General features: G+C 58.1%; 7 protein-coding genes across 7 annotated transcripts; 4 read left to right on the top strand and 3 right to left on the bottom strand.

The window, feature by feature from the left end:
• Positions 1–591: 591 nt before the first annotated feature.
• On the bottom strand, positions 592–2,924 carry TRAVEDRAFT_19223 (uncharacterized protein; the record flags this gene model as incomplete). Its single annotated transcript, XM_008037814.1, has 15 exons — positions 592–597; positions 641–688; positions 745–791; positions 861–1,019; positions 1,096–1,112; positions 1,181–1,287; positions 1,356–1,417; positions 1,477–1,523; positions 1,585–1,694; positions 1,748–1,914; positions 1,966–2,018; positions 2,072–2,259; positions 2,313–2,357; positions 2,409–2,595; positions 2,653–2,924. 15 exons carry the CDS (start codon positions 2,922–2,924, stop codon positions 592–594), a joined length of 1,515 nt encoding a protein of 504 aa, XP_008036005.1.
• A 1,907-nt stretch (positions 2,925–4,831) lies between these two features.
• On the bottom strand, positions 4,832–7,801 carry TRAVEDRAFT_165476 (uncharacterized protein). Its single transcript, XM_008038655.1, has 8 exons — positions 7,502–7,801; positions 6,657–7,071; positions 6,402–6,588; positions 6,259–6,353; positions 6,056–6,200; positions 5,446–5,999; positions 5,228–5,358; positions 4,832–5,130 (listed from the first exon to the last, which is right to left on the bottom strand). Exons 1-8 carry the CDS (start codon positions 7,762–7,764, stop codon positions 4,986–4,988), a joined length of 1,935 nt encoding a protein of 644 aa, XP_008036846.1. The 5' UTR covers positions 7,765–7,801; the 3' UTR covers positions 4,832–4,985.
• Positions 7,802–7,960: 159 nt separating this feature from the next.
• Positions 7,961–8,818, top strand: TRAVEDRAFT_70920 (Mog1p/PsbP-like protein). The gene is made up of 4 exons (XM_008038654.1): positions 7,961–8,097; positions 8,148–8,264; positions 8,320–8,697; positions 8,752–8,818. Exons 1-3 carry the CDS (start codon positions 8,027–8,029, stop codon positions 8,663–8,665), a joined length of 534 nt encoding a protein of 177 aa, XP_008036845.1. The 5' UTR covers positions 7,961–8,026; the 3' UTR covers positions 8,666–8,697; positions 8,752–8,818.
• A 72-nt stretch (positions 8,819–8,890) lies between these two features.
• On the bottom strand, positions 8,891–11,209 carry TRAVEDRAFT_64040 (uncharacterized protein; the record flags this gene model as incomplete). Its single annotated transcript, XM_008038653.1, has 7 exons — positions 8,891–9,256; positions 9,351–9,566; positions 9,625–9,824; positions 9,882–10,311; positions 10,474–10,755; positions 10,865–10,990; positions 11,111–11,209. The coding sequence occupies 7 exons, from the start codon at positions 11,207–11,209 to the stop codon at positions 9,056–9,058; spliced, it is 1,554 nt and encodes a 517-aa protein (XP_008036844.1). The 3' UTR covers positions 8,891–9,055.
• Positions 11,210–11,660: 451 nt separating this feature from the next.
• TRAVEDRAFT_70918 (uncharacterized protein) lies at positions 11,661–12,813 on the top strand (the record flags this gene model as incomplete). Its single annotated transcript, XM_008038652.1, has 5 exons — positions 11,661–11,747; positions 11,804–11,869; positions 11,928–11,981; positions 12,033–12,530; positions 12,582–12,813. The coding sequence occupies 5 exons, from the start codon at positions 11,661–11,663 to the stop codon at positions 12,720–12,722; spliced, it is 846 nt and encodes a 281-aa protein (XP_008036843.1). The 3' UTR covers positions 12,723–12,813.
• A 377-nt stretch (positions 12,814–13,190) lies between these two features.
• Positions 13,191–15,376, top strand: TRAVEDRAFT_165469 (T-complex protein 1). The gene is made up of 8 exons (XM_008038651.1): positions 13,191–13,287; positions 13,346–13,431; positions 13,497–13,834; positions 13,889–14,070; positions 14,125–14,251; positions 14,305–14,797; positions 14,857–15,181; positions 15,240–15,376. The coding sequence occupies exons 1-8, from the start codon at positions 13,209–13,211 to the stop codon at positions 15,269–15,271; spliced, it is 1,662 nt and encodes a 553-aa protein (XP_008036842.1). The 5' UTR covers positions 13,191–13,208; the 3' UTR covers positions 15,272–15,376.
• Positions 15,377–15,644: 268 nt separating this feature from the next.
• Positions 15,645–19,010, top strand: TRAVEDRAFT_165466 (protein prenylyltransferase). The gene is made up of 9 exons (XM_008038650.1): positions 15,645–16,036; positions 16,091–16,264; positions 16,459–16,666; positions 16,723–17,176; positions 17,239–17,640; positions 17,706–18,064; positions 18,168–18,285; positions 18,361–18,489; positions 18,643–19,010. The coding sequence occupies exons 1-9, from the start codon at positions 15,682–15,684 to the stop codon at positions 18,865–18,867; spliced, it is 2,424 nt and encodes an 807-aa protein (XP_008036841.1). The 5' UTR covers positions 15,645–15,681; the 3' UTR covers positions 18,868–19,010.
• Positions 19,011–19,364: the final 354 nt, after the last annotated feature.

Genomic DNA, 19,364 nt, shown 5'->3' with positions numbered 1-19,364 from the left:
GCGCGTCGACCACCCTGTCCCGACTGTCCCATATGCGGAACCGGCTCACACGGACGCGGCTCCCGGCGTGAGACAGGTGAGATATACGGGGGCGTGCCCCGCCGCCCGCTGCGTGCACCCTAGAAAATTGTCGCACAGAACGTGTGTGTAGACGTTCGAACGGTGGGGCGGATAAGGTGTGATTGGGCGAATGGATCCTCCATGCCTCCGTGCCCCCCGCCGCGTCCTGTCTGCGCTCGTAATACCTCCGGACCCGGCGACACGCATCCCCTGCCCTCCGAACGCTGGCCCCCGGCGCGTCTGACGTGAAACATAAACTCTATTAGACGTGTCCGACCGTGACCAGGGAAGATGCAGGATACAGGAGATACGGTATGTGCGTTGCGGTATGTACAGTGCGGGCGGATAGTTAGTACAACAGCGCGCCCAATATATTATTGTTCTCGCTGTCTATTATGATAAAGCGGGATAGATACGCCCAGGGGAAGCGGTGTGTTGTGTTGTGCGGGTCGTGACATCTGTATCGTACGGGGCCGTGGGTGCATGACGCGGTGGTGTTGTCGCCGCGAGATCACTGTGGGAGGCACGCGATTAGCGCTGCGCGGGGAGCAGACAGCAAGCAGGGAAGGGGGGCACTCACGAAATCCCAGAGCGTGCCGAAACACGGGATCCCTTCTTCCTTGCATCCCTGCGAACGAGCACGGTGAGGACGGACATTGCAGCACAGCCGCCGAGACTACCCACCTGCATCATCTCCGTGTTACCGATGTAGTTAGATGTGATGAAGACGACTGCGAGCGGGCGCGAGCGCGGTCAGGGCCTGTGCGGTGGGAGCAGATACGAGTTATGCGCGCGCGTACCTTCCGCGTTCCACGACTTGTACACGTCCTTCAGGATCTTCATCGTGTCGGGGCGTCCGCCGCGTGCCTTGGAGTCCCAGAGCAGCAACCGCTCGGGCTCGACGTGCCGGTGGATGAGCCCGCTGATGGTCGGACCGAACGTCTTCTCTTGGTCGGAGCCTGTGTTCGCACGCAGCCATAAAGTCAATCTCTGCCGCCTTACGCGCCGCAGCGCCGAGAATGCGCGTCCACGTACCGATCCAGATCAAGAACCTGCGCGATGGGGGGAAGCGGTGTGTCAGCGCTATAATTACGCAGCGCCGGTGGGAAGACGCGCTCACCAGTTCGGCGATTGGATGCATGTCGAGAGAGCCGCGCCAATGCCGGTGCCGGTGCAGATACGGATTCCGCGCTTGTACAGAGTGGAGGTGTTTGAAATGCCCGCGAACTGTGATGCGTGTGTGAGTCAAGCCTGCTGCGTGATGGTAGAGTCATCGCAATGGGGAAGCGGCGCACCTTAAGCTCGCGCGTCCACAAGGTCTTGGGCGGGTCGTTGACGAGACTGCGTGTGAAATCGCCTGTGCAAAATGACAGGTCGGCAGCCATTCATGGAGCGCAAGCGGCAACGGTAACGGACCTTGCACACCGCAAATCATGTAGTGGTACTTGGCGTGGGGGCCCTCCCTGTCGGCGCGCACGGGCTATCAGTGAGAAATCCTCACAGTGGGAACAAGGGGACACGCACGAAATGATGCCGAATGCGTGGTACTCCTTCACGGCGGAGCGACTGATGCGGCCCAACAGGCCCTGCTGCATCCCACGGCGGAAGCGCACGACAGCGACCTTGGGCGACGGCTGTGGAAACACGTCAGCGTCGATTTTCGGCCGCGTCTGCGAAGTGTACGTACCAACTCAATGTCGACGGGAACCTCGCGGGTGCAGATCCAAGGAAGAACAATCCAGGTGGTCATGAGCATGACATACCAGAAGTCTTGCTGACGGACGAGGTGGCGGCCATCCGGTACCCAAGACTTGTTGTTGGGGTGGTAGAGGTCGCCCATGATAGTGAACGCCCCTGTAGGTTCATTGAGTCAACTGAAAAACACCAATGGCTATTTTTACGCACAGGTCAAGAACAGCGCCGTCCATCCCGCAAAACGGTGGTTGCGCTCGAAGACGCTACGCAAGAACCGTCAACAAAAAGCGAGGTGAATGAAAGCTAGGAAACATACTTGTGGTGGTTGTTGCGCACCCAGGGGAACGCCGCCACGGCGGTGACGATAAGCGTCACATTCGTGAGCAGCCCAACCACGAGGATGGCGTTGTTCTCGTTGACCAGGTTGCGGTAGGTGTTCACCACCTTGTACGTGATCCAGATGATACCAGAGACGGCGCAGCCAGTGTGGATACCGCCAAGGTGCTGTAGTCGCGATGAGAATCACACCCGTAGACTGAAGGTCGTACATCACGAACCTGGAGCACATTGGTGCAGGTCAAACGGAACCACAGAGGAGCCCACTGCGGAAGATGATTAGCGGCTGCTTCTTTTCATATATGAGATCAATTTACCTTGGCGAAGAAGGTGTTGCAAAACAGATACAGGAAACGGCCGAAAATCTCGTTCCTCACGAGCAACGCCGTGTTGAAGTTCGCGACGGCGAACGCGCCAGCATACATAGTGGCGTAGGGCCAGTGGCCAGACACGGCGAAGCCGAACATGATGATGTTGGCGGTGAAGGCAATCGTGAATAGTTTACTGTGATCGCAGCCGTCAGCGAGGCATCCGTGCAATCAACCGCGAAGATGTCCTTACCGGTACATGTTGTACCAAAGCAAGAAGACGGTCAACTTGGTCGCCTCCCTCTTCGGAGCGCCCTTGACCAGGGCGTAGGGATCCCGCTTCACTTGGGGCGGCTGGAAGGGGGCAACATCTTTCTTCTCGTCGAGGAAGACGGTGTTCTTCTCGTCAACAGGGAAAGCAGCGGGCTTTTTGTCGACGGGGTAGACGACGACGGAGTCGGAGACGCCCTTCTCAGCGTCGTCGTAGGCGGGGGCGGCTCCTCTCGGGCTGGAATCTGACGACATCAGTGCAGCAGCTGGGGGTGACGTCCGAGGAAGAGTAGCTCTGTCGGTATATGAGATGCTACCCGGGACGGGAGGGGAGGTACGCTGTCCGACGAAAGTCCCGCCGGCCTTTATCCACAACGCAAGCGCGAGGCAGGCACGGAGTGTGAGATCGTGCACGTCCATCTTGGGCGTTAGCCCCCGGGAAGGGCACGCCAGAGAATGGTAACCCGGGAGATCACTCCTCGCACCCGGACTGGGCGAAACTCACACACCCGTCCGGGGGGAGTGTGCACAGCTCCGCGGTGTGAATGCCCCATTCTGCGCTCCCACAGCTTCCGATTATTCCACGGGCGAATAGGAAGCCCGCGTGCAGTAAACCTCGGCGCGCTCACTGTATCAACGATGACTTCACGCCTCCACCGCCCCCGCCTGCACGCAGATCTGACAGACGTCCACGGGCGTGCCGACGGGGTCCGCCCCGCTCTCGTCGCACTCGCACCCTCCGGTCTAAGGAGTGCGCGAGCCCGATGAGGCGAGGAACAGCTCAGACATCGCAACACGCAACGCAACGTGTAACGCGATAGGCCAACGCACGTCATTTCTCGAACAAACAGATTGCGCAGACGGAAGATACGGATCGATGCGCCTTCCCACTGTGAGTACGGCACAATGTGGCGAGCGAGCGAAGCAGCGTACCTCTTACGGCACCCGCGTGCGCGTCCGGGGCCGGCAGCGCTCACCCCAAGATAACGGGACTCGGGCGCAGAGACGCAGAGGAGGGGCCCGGGATCGTGCGCCAGACCCGCGCCCATGGGTGCGAGCGGATAGAGAGCGATCTTCACACCGTCTGCGCCGCCTGCGCGCACACGGCAGGGCGCGCTCCCATACCGATCTGGCGGGGCGCTGCACCTTCAGGCCAGGTTTCGCCGGAAGCTCGGTATCCGTGGCAGGTGCCGTCCCGAATCCACAGGACGGCGTGCGCGCAGGGCAGCGATGCGCCGATGCCCCGCGGGGGGGATCGCCCGAAATGAAGTTGTACAGCTGGGCCTAGGCTGTGAGGACAGCAAGTGGGGCAGGCGAGGGAACGCGACGGCCTGATCCCTGCGCTCCGCGAATTAGGCATGGTCCGGTACGAAACGCGCAAGTCTGTCGAGCCGCGACGGTGTCGAGTTGTCGCAGGCGGCGCAAGTACGAAGGAGCGATGTGGGCGCCGTCACGCGAGGCCCGGTGGCCAACACCCCTGGCTGTGCACATGACTCCGACGCCGGAATTATCGCTGGCGCGCTAGCACTAATGCGGTATGCAAGATGAATTGTCGGCTGTTGCGCGCGACACACAACGGACGCGACAGCCTCGAACGCGAGGGCCGGAGAGCGTCGAGATGAGGCTCGAAGAGGCCATTTCGCACACTCCTAGTGTCGCAGCTTGCCCGCCGCCCAGCCACCAGCGCGCGGCCGCAGCGGCTCGGACTCGGATGGTCGGAGATGCAGCGAACTTGGGAACACTCGTTCGGGGCGGTGTCACAGATGGCAGATGGCCGACGCGCTCGGATACGGCGCTGGGATGTTGCAGGCGCCCCGTGTGTGCGCCACCAGCGTAACACAGTTTTCCAGTCTTCGTCCATGGCACGCGCGAAGTCGGGCTTGCGAAGGTTCATCGGCCTAGACGTCAAAAAGCACACAGGCGCACACCGGCATGCGTATCTCCTGTGCGAAGCCTGCGACCGGCTCCGAGTGCAAAGCACGCACAGGCACGGAAGGGCGTTCAGGGCGGAGGGACGTGGGCATGATGTTGCTCATCCATCATCCATTCCCAGCTCTTCCCAGGGCGTCCTCTTGCTGGGAACTCAAAAAGGTTCCGAGGCGCCGGTGGGGTCGTTCGCATCGGCAGCATCGCAACAAATCAATGTAATACAACAGACGGTGGATGAAGCACCAAAGCGACAATGGCGTACCAGTACAGAACAGACGCATAAGGATAGATCGTGGAGCGCGCGGCCATCGCGGGCAGAGGAGCGAAGGCGCAGGGTATGGGCTTGCCAGGTCCGGCAAATGCAGCGACTCGCGGCGCCGCTCCCCGCTAATTCGCCTCGGCAAAGTCCCTGAGGTACTGGAGCTGCTTCGACACCTCGTCCTTGAACGCGACAACCTCGCTGCTGTTCTTGATCACGGCCCGCACCGTGTCCTCCTTCAGCCGGTTCACTTTCTCGACCTGTTCGCGATACCTGCCAACACCGCCATCAGCCAAGCTGTTTCCGTTGACAGCGCAAGACAAGGAAAATGCAATGCTCGAATGAGGAGGTTGACAGGGAGTGTACGTACGCGATCTGCAAGGCCTGTAGCCGAGACTTCACGCCCACGCCGTTGGCCATCGCCGCCGTACGCGCAGCGGCCAGGTCCCGCTCGAGGCGCGATGCCTCAGCATTGCTGACGAGGCCCTCCTGCTGCGCGGCCTGCATCAACCGATGATAATGAAGCATCGCACCCGGTCAGCATTCAAAATGCCACAGAGATATGGTAAACAGGGACGGACGGCGTACCTCACGGAGCTCGTCGGCCTGGTCGTTCAGCGCGTTTGTCTTGTTCATGACCTCCAGCGCCTCCTCCTCGATGGTCTCGCACTCCAACGTAAGCTGGTCCAGCTCATCGTCGACGCGAATCCGCTCGCTTTCGATCTCCGCATGGGCGGTGCGTTTCATCTCGGTTATGCGGCTGAGAGTCGGCTTGACGACTTTGCGGATGTCAGCGCCACTGAGAAGCCCTTGAGGGTTTGACGCCGCGGAGTGCAGGTCGATCGTGAGGTCAACATCCTCGAGTGGCGGAGCCAATGGGGGGAAGAGCCCGAGCGTGGATAGAAGGGAAGTGTACTGGTCCAGCGCCTCCTCCGCGTCCGATACCTTGCGGGTGAGCGATACCTCGAGGCGGACGACCACCTGCGACGTCTCCGCGATCTTGTGCTTCAGCGACTCGAGCTCGCGTGAGAGACTCTCGTGCTCAGAGTTCATACGTAGGACTTCCTCCGGTGACAGGTTCTGAACCTTGACGATATCCGCGAGCCGCTGATCCTCCGCATGCATCTTCTCCAGGCTCGCGACTGTGGGGTATAGAGTTCAGCGCGCGCTTGGGAGGACGGGGTAATAGGCTACCGACTGTTGTATTCGAGCTCGGTCTTCTCGTCCTGCACGAGGCGCATCCACTTTTGCTTCCGCTCTTCGAAGCGTCGCAGGATTTCCTCGAACTTTAACTTGTCTCGTCGTAGCGACCCGTTATCTTTCTTGAGCTCCTCGAACGGCGGCTACATCCGACATCAGCGGGTGTCAACCACAGTTTCGGGATTGGGGCGTCATACTGACCGCCGACTTCTTGAGGTGTTCCCACTCGGCTTGGATTTCAGTTAGCCTCTCCCGCAGTTGCTCCAGGTCTGCCAGGACTCTGGCATCCTTCCTCGCTGTCAAGGGAGTCAGCAGGGCGCCTACGAGGTGCACGAAGGGCATACCGTAGCGATCCTCCAGCACCTTTTCTTGCTCAGGGAATGAGTCTTGCCCTTGGAGAAAGTCCACATATGCGCCAGCATGATGGTCAAAAGCAAGGGCCAAATGGTGGCTGATGTCGTCGAACTCGTCTGGTATCAATGTCGGCTCCTGCAGTGTAGGATGTCCGCTATTCATGTAGTGCTCGCGGGCCTAGAAGTAGGTTGATCAATGGGCTTCCTAGCAAACAGGGCAGCAGCTAGAGACCGAAAAGGGCTTACCCTACAAAGCTCTACCAACCAATGCAGCATGCCTAGCAGTGATGGCCAAGAATGCATCGCAGCGGGGGTGGGTAGCCACTTGAGATCTATCTGGCCAATGTAAGGGTACTTCATGGCCCTCAAGGCCTGCATGAACTGTTCTTCAAAACGCTGCTCGGACTTGAACGACCAAATAGGATCCAAACACTCGATGAGATGCTGAAAAACGGCTCGGAAATCCTTGCCGGTGATGTTCTGTAACATTTGCGGCGCGACCTCGAAGCCGGTCCCCATGAGGAACTGCCCAACGTCCTGGCGCATCTTGGCCTGGAACGACCGGTCTCGGAGAGGTCGTATGTCCTTTGCATACGATTGACTAGATGGAGGCGCGGAACCTTGGCTCCCGCCCTGCCACATAGACCCCCTTCGGTTCGTACTAAAAAGGGGGAAGGTACATGTCAGCCACGTTTACGAGGTACCGCCGGTCGAAGCAAGTCAATTCAGAACTCGCGTACGAAACATGAGACCTTCCAATATGGGCCTCGACAGCTCCGGATTGCATTGTAACCCGGCAGAACGTATCGACAGAGTTCTTCGGGTATACATATCGGTCGGCGAATAAGGACGGCAAGGAGAAGTGAATGGAGAAGGAGACCAATGAGCCGACATTCAACCATCAATACGAAACGTTGCGATATACTTTACCGGCAACCTGGTTCTAATAGCACATGGCCTCGTCATGCGAGTGGCTTATTTCGGGAGATAGACGAGTTGACTTCTCTATTCTTACATCCGCACCTTGTATATGCGTGGTCGCGAACCGACGAGGCCGAGGGGGAGAAACTAGATCCGGACCAGACACTCACCTGCGCATAGGTGTACGCCCGAAGTTCTGCGGCTTGCTCGCGCTCTGCAGAAGCGGATTGACGTTCTGAGAACGCATGAGAGACTGTCTTGGGTTGGTTCCAGGTGGTATAGGATATGGCGCGCGCATAGCGGGTCCAGCGAGAGACATGCGACCATGGCCATGGGTGCTCTTCTTGACTGTGGAAGGTACAGGGAGGTTTGAACGCGCGTTGGCGTATGGGTCGCCGTGTGGTTGCATGGTCGTGCGCCGAGCGTAGTCCATAGCCAGAGGAGAACGCGTCGGCAAGGAGGAGAAACGCGGAGGGGCGTGGCAGAGATGGTGGTGGAAAGCAAACAAAGACGAGACGCGAGACGCGTCGAACGCGTCGATTGCGAGCACGTGCCCATGCCTGTCCTCCGCGCCGAGGTTCCGCCTCGGACTGCGAGTCTGACTGCAGCAATATTGACGGCTCCGATGGCTTTCTCCAATACCACAAGCTGATCACCGAACTCTGCTCTTCACCCTCGCCTTCATCGTTGATATCATGTCTGGCTCAAGAGAACTCTTTGGGGGTGCGATCACCGCGACATTGCCCGTAACGTTCCTCGATGCATCGTATGTCTCTTCAACAAAACCCGGGTCCTCCATCCTCATGGCTTGCACAGAAACTTTCGACAAGTACCAGACACACAAGAGGTCTACTTGTCTCCCGACTCAGGAATCAGCATCATCGTTGAGGTGCTCGAGAGCGTTTCCGCCACCGACCTTCGGGAAGCAGCTGGGTACGTCCGCCTGCGCATTTTGCCGTCTCGGACTCCCAGTCTCACCTTCTTCAAGTCAGCACTTTGACTCGCTAGCGCACGACAACGACGCCAAATCACAGTCCGTGATCGAAGCTGTCGAGGTCTCCAACGATTCCAAGGGTGCCACTCCGAACCCGACCGTTCTCTACGGCACCCAGGCCGTGCAGAAGTTCAACACGGCGACGGCGGATGAGGTCCGCATCCTGCTTGCGCTCTACCGTGTATCCGAGAAAAAGGTCGACCTGGTCATGACTATGAATGCGCCCATGACCGGTTCGGACGGGGACGCAATCACCGAAAAGGAGTGGGGCACCGCTCGGGACGCATTCAACACTGCAGCGCGTTCATTGCGCATCGTCGACTATGGCTTGTTTGCATAGGGATGCAGTAGATGAGAAGAGAAGATGACATAGTAAGTCCCCGCATGTGTTTTGAAAAATACTACTAGTTGACCTGTGGGCGGTAGAGGTGTATAAACAGTGTACAGTAGTCCTGCTGGTCGGCCGTGCTCGGCGAATACCATCATACGCTCTACTACTTCAGAAGATCTCGATCTCCCTCTACATCCTGTGTCTATCATTTGACAGAGCAACCAATGATTGGACCGGAGGCAATAAACTGTACACATTACGGAACAGCAGCTGACTACATACAGATACAAGTCCAGAAAGCAAAACAGCAACACATGATCGGACACATAAGCCAAGAAGACACAACGCTCTTCTCTCAGGTCCCTCCTAGGACCCAGATATTATCCATGACTTGGACGACTACGCTCCCACGGCACTCGACCCCTCCCCCTTCGTCGCCCGCGCATCGTCCTGCTCCGCTGCGGCCTCCGCTTCAGGGTCCTCCTCGATCCGCTCGCCCACTACGTTCGTCGTCTCTGCCGCTGCTTTCGCTTCCTTCTTGCGCTTCGCCGACTCCTTCAGCTTCTCCCATCGTTCCCGGAAACGCACAATCATCGCTTTCTACCCGCTCACGAACATCAGCCCCACCCTCGATAAGCACTCCCTCATCTCGCTCTCATCGCGAAGAGGCAGGCCGGGAGAGAAGGTAACGCACCTGCTTCTCGTTCTCGGAGCGAAGATTGCGTACTTCTTCCTCGAGCTCGCGGACGCGGCGCACCAACTGGGGATCGCGGTCTCGTCCCGCATTCAGCGCTGCAACAGGGGCAGGTACAGGCGGTGGGACGTTGATGTTGAGAGCTGCGATATCGACGGTTGGAGGCGGCTGGGCTGATCGTGGAAGGACATTGGAGGAAATCATCGCTCGGTGCGCCTTCCGAACGGACTGCTGTGTCAGTGTCAAGGAAGTAAGAATGAGGCAATAAACGCACCTCCTTCCGCGCGATCATAATGCTGTCTCGTAATTGCAGGTCCTGCTCCTGGCGCACTTTGAGTGCTTGCTCCATGTTCGCAAGCTGCTGCCGCTGCTTCTCGAGCTCTGCCTTCAGCGCAGCGTTCTCATCCTTTAGCGACGGCGCACTTGGGTCCGCCTTGGAGGGGATGAGGCAGAACGAGTCCGCCATATCGTCGTCTGAATTGTTCTGTCAGCCCGTGTCTATGCCTGCATGTAAATCACACAGGGCTGTACCTTCAAAAGCGCGGATATCATCGTCCCAATCGTCCTTCAGGTCAATCGCATGGCTTGGCTGTGGTGGGGGCGGAAAAACACTCGAGCCTGTCCTGCTTGTGCCCTCTCCCTCTGAGCCACCAGGACTCGCACTCCCGGCACCAGCTGCACCGTATACCGAGTCGTACTTCGTCAGCATCCTCGAATGCGCAGCCTTGACCAGACTGATCCCTTTCGATATCTTGCGCGAGATGGGGTCTTCGAAATCGGTGTCGCTGCTCGAGCTCCCGTCGCGCGTCTTCGCTCCGCGTCGCGGGCCAGGCGAAGATGGTGGCTGGGGCGGTTCTTCCGGCGCAAGGGGTGCGGTGGCGAATGCGACGGGGCGGGAAAGGTAGTCGAGCATGCCTTCGGTAGCTTTCCAAAATTGGTGGAATGCGTCGCCGGGATCGCTCTGGACGAAGACGGCTCATGTCAGTTTCGAAATTATGACTGCTTATCCTCGTCAAAACAAACATAGCAATGCATGCACCGGAAAGACATATCCTAGCATTGTTTGCAACCGTTCGAAAGCGGCTATGCTAATGGACAAGCCTGGGAGGAAAGCGACGCGTACCCTTTGACCTAGGAGCATGAACGATTCATCAACCGTTTGTTGTGAATCGGACAGTCGATTGCCTTGAGAATGAGGAGGGGGAGAGGGCACGGGTTGTGGAGGGGGTATTGCAGCACTCGGGCTCGAAGACGGTCCTGCATTTGCATTCGAGCTTGCCGTGCGTGTGGGCTTCTGGGGAAGCGCGGGGTCCTTGTTCTCCTCGCGCAGCTTCGCAATCCGCCGCTGGAGGTCCTTACCCAGCTTCATGTGTTCATTGTGGAGCATTCGAAGGGTACGTTTCGTCTGCAATGGAGATGTATATATTTCAACCCAGAGAAATATCGCAAATTTCAGACATGATGTAGTTAGAACGGCATGTTACAAAACGAAGACTGAAGGGCGAACGGCGCACATTGTCGTCGTTAGAGGCATCTACGCATGCCTGGAACGCCTCCGCTGCCTTGTAATGCTCCTCCGCGGCAGGAATGAGCAGCCCACGGGCAAGGTAATCGTCGGCATTCGCAGCATGCTGGTGCGCCTGTGGTCACAGAAAGTGTCGTGCGAAAGCTCCGTCAGCTGTCTGCGAGCTTGCCAACCAACCTCAAGCAATATTCACCGCATTCAAAGGAGAATCCATCGGGGCCATTTCAGCACATACGCAACAGATGGTGGCTGGATGGTGGTAAGCGGAAGACGAGTGCACACGCTCGACAGCGGTGGCGGCAGCGAGGCACCAGCTGCGGTAAGCGCCCGGCATTCTGCGGCGACGCGTCACACTGACGCATCCCGTTCTGGTTAGACCGTAACTCAAACCCCAGTTTAAGGTTTCTCTGACCCGCCTCCCGGCGCTTCGAAAGCCAAGCTCGACACATCCTCTGACTTTAATCGCTCACCCCTGCCGGGACATATCGCAATGTTGACTCGGAAATCGGCCGCAGTATCTGCTCGACATCCGATATCCTACGTGGTTCTGTCATATGTGACTGGCCTATCTAGTAGTTCAGAATATTCCAATGTGAGCTAAACCCCTGAAGGCGGGCTCGATCATATGCGGATGTACAGCGGAGCGTTCGCATGCGCAGGGGGCTCGGAAGTTGCTCACATCGCATATATGACGGGCCTATCTGGCCTCCAGTTCACCTTTTGCCTCAGCTATCCACCCAACACACCGCCATCACCCTACTACCTCACTGTCCGGCACAGTCACCATGTTTGAACGTGTCTTCAAGAAGAAGGACTCGTCGGACGAGCCGCCTTGTAGCTATTCCGAACTCGCCAGGAGGAACCGTGTTGCTGTAAGCCTCGACTCTTTCCTTTAGGATCGCTAAAGGCTTACACAAACCAGAAACAGAAAGCAGCCGAGCAGTCCAGCAGGCGGCCTAGGACCGCTCCAGGTGCCTCTGACTCAAACGCAAGCGTAAGTCTATACCTTACCCCTATCTGTGATCTTACGCTGAGCACACATCAACATCTAGGATCGACTTATAGTCCACCGCCACAGTTTTGACGACGAGAGCATGTCCCCTCACGTAAGTTTATTGCGGATCTAGGACGTTGAGTGGCCGCTAACCGGTATTTAGCATACAATCCCCGAGCCGTTGCGATTCTCGAGTCCGGAAATACTCGCGCCATTCTCCTTCACCCCGCCTACGATTCACCCACAAAGCCTTCAACCGGCCCAGCGCCCTCCTTCCGCTCCTCCACTCGACAATCCCTGCCCTCGTATGATGCTTCAACGCCGCTCATCATCTGGCATGGAGTTGCGCAACCCTTTCCGCAGCGACACGAACGAGTCGATGGCTAGCATGGGCCGCACTGAATCATTCGACTCCTTCGCGGACACCGGCGTGCCTGTCCACCGCACCGTACGGGCATTCCGCCCCGCGCACATCATTGCAGATGCGGGCCACGCGCCTCAGAAGGCCGCTATCTTCACGACGACTGGCAGGGAGCCGCAGGTGTCGCCTTTGACTGTGAATGCGACGTCGGATCCCTTTGCGGACTCGCCTGCGGCAAGTCAATCCACTCTGCCCGTCGTTAGCACTGCAGCGTCTCCAGTCCCCCGAGAAGAGACCACGGTACGTCCATACATGCTGGGGTCGTCGTATGTCAACTCACAGAACGTTTAGTCACAGCGGCCTATATCACGCCGATGGTCTCTCCTCAGGTCACCAAAACGCGCGTCCCAGGACTTCTTACAAGTCAAGATCCCCACAGGGCTCATGAGTCCTGTGCGCGAGTCTCGACTAGCGTTCTGGTCGAAGGCCTGATCTTGTCGGACTTCGCTTTCGTGCAACGGACAATATTTACCGACATCGAATGGACGTTGTATGTACATCATAGAAATTGTACCGATATTCTACACCTCTATCATCCTTGGAATTCTGGCCATTCTTGCGACATGTCACTTTCCGTCAATGTCCTGCAGTACTAAGTGTGCAGCTCTTGGCTGAATAGCTGCTGCGGTGTCCGAGTCTTAGGTTCCGGCGTTCAGCGTTTCATGTTTCTCTTAGCCTGCTTTAGGCATAATTCGCCTAATAGCAATGCCAATTACACCCCCGTGTCCTAGAACGAGCGGACCGCATGTGGTGGTGGGAGGAGGGAGGAAGACCGGCGCTTAAACATCGCTTAATGAATTAGATTTATGAACTATATTGCCAAATGTGGACATAGCACGGCCGCGTATTCCAGAGAAATCTCTGAAGCACGATCTCTTACGCTCTTGCCTCATCCGCGTCCTCTCAACCGTCTACGACATGTTCCAACGCGATCCTCGTGCCGGTGTGTTCCTTGGAGGCGACCGTGTCTCAGGCCAAGATGTCCGGGACCAAAATGGTGCGTTTTCAGCCTACTGACGCGGCGGAAAGTTGCTGAAGAGGCCTTAATTGCGTAGTGCTCGCCGCGCAAACGATCGCGAACGTGGTGAAGAGCTCCCTGGGCCCCATGGGGCTCGACAAGATGCTCGTGGACAACATCGGTGTACGTACCCCCTCCACGATGTCCCCAGAGGCAGCATATAACGTCCCGTGCTTGCCGGTATGCAGGAAGTGACCATCTCAAACGACGGCGCGACGATCCTCGGGCTGCTCGCGGTCGAGCACCCCGCGGGGCGCGTTTTCGTCGACCTCGCGCAAAAGCAGGACAAGGAGGTCGGCGATGGGACGACGTCCGTCGTGCTCATCGCCGCGGAGCTGCTCAGGCGCGCGAACGAACTCGTCAAGCAGAAGATCCACCCGACGACGATCATCACTGGGTACCGTCTTGCGTGCAGGGAGGCGTGCAAGTTCATGCAGGACCAGCTGAGCGTGAAGGTCGACGCGCTTGGGCGTGAGGCGCTCATCAATGCCGCGAAGACGAGCATGTCGAGCAAAATCATCGGAGGGTGAGTGTGTTTATGCCTGTTAAAAAGACAATCAAGATCTAATGAGCGAGATAGCGATGATGATTTGTTTGCGCCCATGGCTGTGGACGCGATGTTGGCGGTGAAGACTATTAACTCCCGTGGCGACATCAGATACCCCGTCAAGGCCGTGAATGTCCTGAAGGCGCATGGAAGGAGTGCACGGGAGTCCTTGTTTGTTAAAGGCTACGCGCTGAACTGCACTGTTGCCAGCCAGGGTATGATTTATATCCTAGCCTCTTCCTGTGCAACTCTGACAGTATTTTGAATAGCGATGAAGAAGCGTATCACGGGCGCAAAGATTGCATGCCTTGATATCAACCTGATGAAGGCCCGCATGCAACTTGGTGTTCAAATTCTCGTTGACGATGTCGAAAAGCTCGAAGACATCCGCAAGCGGTACGTAGCCTCAGAATTCAACGCAAATACGCTACTCACGAAACACACCTCAGGGAGTCTGAGATTACCATCGAGCGGATCCGCAAAATCCTGGCTGCTGGTGCCAACGTCGTCCTTACGACCAAGGGTATCGATGACCTTTGCCTGAAGGAGTTCGTGGAGGCTGGTGCCATGGCTGTCCGCAGGTGTAGGAAGGAGGACTTGCGCCGCATCGCGAAGGCGACCGGCGGTACTCTGGTCTCCAGTCTTGCCAACCTTGAGGGCGACGAGTCTTTCGAGGCTAGCTTCCTCGGCCACGCCGACGAGGTTGTTCAGGAGCGCATCTCTGACGACGAGCTCATCCTCATCAAGGGCACGAAAGTCGTCAGCTCGGCTTCCATTGTGTTGCGCGGCGCGAACGACTACATGCTCGACGAAATGGAGCGTGCGCTCCATGACACCTTGTCAATCATCAAACGGACCCTGGAGAGTGGTTCCGTGGTTCCCGGCGGTGGCGCCGTCGAGACAGCCCTCAGCATCTACCTAGAGAACTTTGCGACGACTCTAGTGAGTCTTTTACTCCAGCTCAATCAGTGCATTAGAAAACCCTAACATGCGTCTTATAGGGCTCGAGGGAACAGCTCGCGATTGCGGAGTTCGCCAGCGCACTTCTCGTCATTCCCAAGACGCTTGCGGTTAACGCGGCGAAGGATTCGACCGACTTGGTTGCGAAGCTCCGCTCGTACCACAACGCCGCGCAAAATGCGCCCATCGGCGATCCCAAGAAGGCCCTCCTTCGGTACGGCCTTGATCTGCTCAACGGACAGGTCCGGGACAACGTCGGGGCGGGTGTCCTGGAGCCGACCGTGAGCAAGGTCCGCAGTTTGAAGTCTGCCTTCGAGGCGGCGGTGTCGATCCTGCGGATAGATGACGCCATTCAGTGCGTCCCCGGTGAGTAACGATTCCAGGCTCTTCGTTTCTTCCGTGCTCACGCCGTTGTCCCTTGCAGAGCAAAAGGGTGAAGATCCCCACGGGCACTAGAGGAAGGAAAGTAGAAAGGAGTGACGGCTGCATAGCGTATATAATGACTCTTGCTGCATTGTACATCACCCGCCAATGATACAGTACTCAAAGGCAGTCCATCTATCAGCGGCATGGCATCTTCTGGGAATGCATGCTTTGTTGTGAACCTTGTTGGGCGGACTCTACCTCCGAGCGCGCAGTTCCTTGTACTTAGCCACCGCGGCGTCACATTGTGACCCGGGAAGCCACGTGACCATAGACGCGGTTGGTTAGCGAAGATGGCTGCAGCTGGTTGACCGCTCAACGCACCTTGCCACTCCCCCACCACCTCCCTTTACCTCACACCCTCGCCATCGCGCGCGCCATAGACACCACACACGACGCGCGGAACCAAAAACACACGCTCTATGCGCTAACCGCACCACGCCATGCAGCGCGATTCCATCATTGGTCCTCCAATAACACAGCCGCTATGTCAGCGATATGGCGCTCTCATCTGGTCTCTACTCGACGCCGGCCTGCACAAGTCTGCGCTCTTCTACGCGGAGCGATACTTCGTTGAGGACGTCCAGAACCACGACGCGCGACACCTATATGCCACTGTGTTGATCGAAGCCGGCCAGCCACATTCCGCCCACAGACTAGTCAACGTGCCCGCGAAGGGGGCCGGCTGCACCGGCTGCCTCCACGTCCTCGCGCAATGCTGCATGAAGCTTGGGCGGCACAGACAGGCGCGAGAAGCACTGGAGGGCTGCCTGCGGGACAACTCGTTTGTACCGACGCGTGCGTATTTCATTGTGGCTCCTACCGCGCGTCGCACTTCTTACGTTCGCGTAGGATCCATGGGCCAGCGCACGGCGAACGCGTTTCCGGATGCCGCGGCCCTGTGCTGCCAGGCTGGGAACAGTGCGCTCAAGGGAAATCTGCACGAGAGCGCCGCGATGAGCTACCGCCAGGCGCTCGCGCTCAATCCAATGATTTGGGAGGCGTTTGAAGGTCTTTGTGCAATCGGTGCGTTTCTATTGATGTCACGCGATGGGCAAGTATACAGGCCGCCTCCCGAGAAATGCGCAGGAAATGTATGCATTGCCGTAGCGTTCATCAGTGCCTAAGAGACCACACTTTTCCTGCACATTCTCTCGCAGTCAGCCCGTACCCTTGCCCGCCGTGCGAATGGCTAACACTCATGCAAAATGTGATTATAGGCGATGTCCCTCCTATAGACAACCTCTTCCCTCCGCGACCGGAGCCGGTATTGCAGAAGCCTGGGGAGGAGGGCCCCAGTAGACCTGTACCAGTTGCAACAGGTGCCGGATTTTTCACGCCTGAAGCTGGCAGTGCCGGTAACCTCTTTCACGATTGGAAGCCCGGCCTGAAGGCGATGGACGCAGCCGCTGGACCACGAGATTCGATGTTAGTTGTTAGATACCCAATTATTGACGTCACACTAACATACATCTTCATCGCAGCGCGACCGCCGACTCCTCGTTCTACGGCGAGCCGTCATTTCAGATCCCCATGCGCGCGAGCCGGTCTCAACCAGCCAACTTGGCGGTTCAACCACCAGCTGTGCGTCCCCTTTCTTCAGCCGATGAGGCGGGCCCAGTGACCAAGAAGCTGCGGTCTACCGCACGGCAGCGGCCCGCGCCCCCCTCGACGGCCGCGGCGGACGCGCATCACCTCAAACCGTCCAAGTCTGCTGGCGCGGTACCCTCGGCGGCAGACGACCGTCCGAAAAGCTCAAAGGCACGCGCACGCCCGGCCCTGACGATTGCTAACCTCTTCTCATCTCCCGGTCGCTCTGCTCAGAACGTCGCGGCGTCCTCTAGATCCATCGTATTCGGTGCGGGCAAGGCAGCGGTGGGCGCAGCGACGCGGCGGAGTACGCGGCTGCAGAGCGGCACAGGCAAGCCACCCTCAAAGGTCCGTTATCGCTGCCGCACGCCATCGTGTTCAACGTATAACTGACGTTTTACCTCATACAGACTGCCACCCGTGATCGACGTCGAGTGCCCACCAAGACTCGCTCACAATCGCAGTCGCACGACTCGGGGCTCGAGGAGGAGCCCGGGGGCGCGAGTTCGGCGTTCGCGCCGGTATCACCCAGCGTGCAGGATGCACACTCGGAAGCGTCGCCGCCCCTTCCGTCGGCTGAGTGGACAGCGGAACGGGAGCGCGCTGCAAAGGAGGCGTATGACACTGAGGTTGCCGACTACCAGATCTACGATGTGATGCGCAAGTTCGCGAGTTCCGTGCGGGCACTAGCGTTGTACGATTGCCGACTTTGTCTGAGCGAGCTGGAGAAGCTGCCTCACCAGCACCAGCGCTCGGCGTCTGTGATGGCCATAGTGGGCAAGGCGCACTACGAACTCGGGCAGTACCCTCCGGTGAGTCAGCTTCGTCGGAGTATCATTGGCTTCGCGCCCTAACTCACGCCCTGCTCGTCGTATAGGCCGAGCGTGCGTTCGAGGCCGTTCGGATTCTCGAACCCTATCGCCTGTGGGACATGGAGGTGTATTCGACGCTGCTGTGGCACCTGCAGAGGAACATCCGGCTGTCATTCCTGGCGCAAGAGCTGCTCTCCACAGACCCCAAGTCGCCGCAAGCGTGGATAGCCGTCGGGAACTGCTTTTCCCTGCAGAAGGAGAAGGCGCAGGCATTGACATGCTTCCGGCGCGCAGCACAGCTGGACCCCACATGTGCCTATGCGTACACGCTCAGCGGGCACGAGTCGATCGACGAGGACCTGAACAAGGCGATCAACTTCTTCCAGTCCGCATTACGTGCTGATGCACGACATTACAACGCCTGGTGCGTCTCTTCTCCTGCCTCTTCCGCGCGCCCGCTTCTGACTGTGTGCTGTGCTCCCCCCACGTTGCTCTTATCGCATGCCGATTGGTTCTGCGTCTCACAGGTACGGCCTGGGGACGTGCTATATGCGGATGAGCAAGTTACGTCTTGCCGACTACCACTTCCGGAAGGCGTCGGACATCCACCCGCAGAACGCGGTCCTCCTGGGCTGCGTGGGCATGGTACGTGCGGTCACGCGAGCATGGCGAGTATCACATTACTGACGGCGTACGGCACGCCTGGGACGACGCTGATAGGTGCGGGAACGGTACATGAAGTACGACGAGGCGCTCGAGCTGTTCCACCGGGCGATCCAGTTCTCGCCGGAGAACGCGCTGGTGCGATATCATCGAGCGAAAATCCTTATCGCACTCAAGAGATACACGGTTAGTGTTGGCGTCCTACCTTCCGAATTGCTGGGACCCAGTGGGCCGATTGATACACGTTGTGGCGCCTGTGCGGGGTTCGATTTCATTTCAACTTTTTGGCGCTGGTGGAACCTTCTCTCGCTGCTGATTCGCTCACGCTTACGCCCGCAGGCTGCGCTCGAGGATCTGCAGTACCTCAAGGACACGTCGCCCGAGGAGTCGAACGTGCTGTTCCAGCTCGCGAAGGTGTACCGGCTCACGGGCGACAACGTGAAGTTCACGCAGCTGCTCGCGGAGGTGCGCGACGTGGCGCCGAAGAGCCTGGCGAAGATAAGGAGGCTGGCGGAGAGCATCAAGCCGCAGGACGTGGGAGAGGAGGTGATGGACGAGGGGTAGGGCGGCTGGCGGTTCTGGAATTGCGTGCGTGTCAGATTAATGATCTACCCCGACGGCCAGCGGGGCGCGGGCGCATGTTCTACATTCGCGAAGTTGGATTTTTCACTTGTAAACCACAGATATGCGCCGGTGTACTCAGGTGATCCCACACCCAGGACGCAGGAGCTCAGTAAGCTCGGACATGAGTGCGTGGTGGACCACAGCTTCGCGGACGCATGAAATGAAGTGCTCATATACGATCACTCGGGGCTCTGCAGCGCTTGATATGCCACACTCCGCACACGCACAGGGGCCCTATCAGAGGGACCGCGCTTTGCGTTCTGGGTTCTTGCACGGAGTCGGACATTGTAGGTGTTATCTAGACGCGCCAGCCCTGACTCGGTTGTCCTAAAGAGGGGAAGAAGGAAGCGTGAACTTGCCAGCCTCGCGAAGACACGAGGAGCGAGACGTTTTGAAGGGCACGTCTTTCTTCCTCTTTGAATTGTTGCCTACAAAAG

Source organism: Trametes versicolor (assembly GCF_000271585.1).
Source record: "Trametes versicolor FP-101664 SS1 unplaced genomic scaffold TRAVEscaffold_4, whole genome shotgun sequence".
Taxonomy (NCBI): domain Eukaryota; kingdom Fungi; phylum Basidiomycota; class Agaricomycetes; order Polyporales; family Polyporaceae; genus Trametes; species Trametes versicolor.
This window is presented reverse-complemented; position numbering and strand designations above follow the sequence as displayed.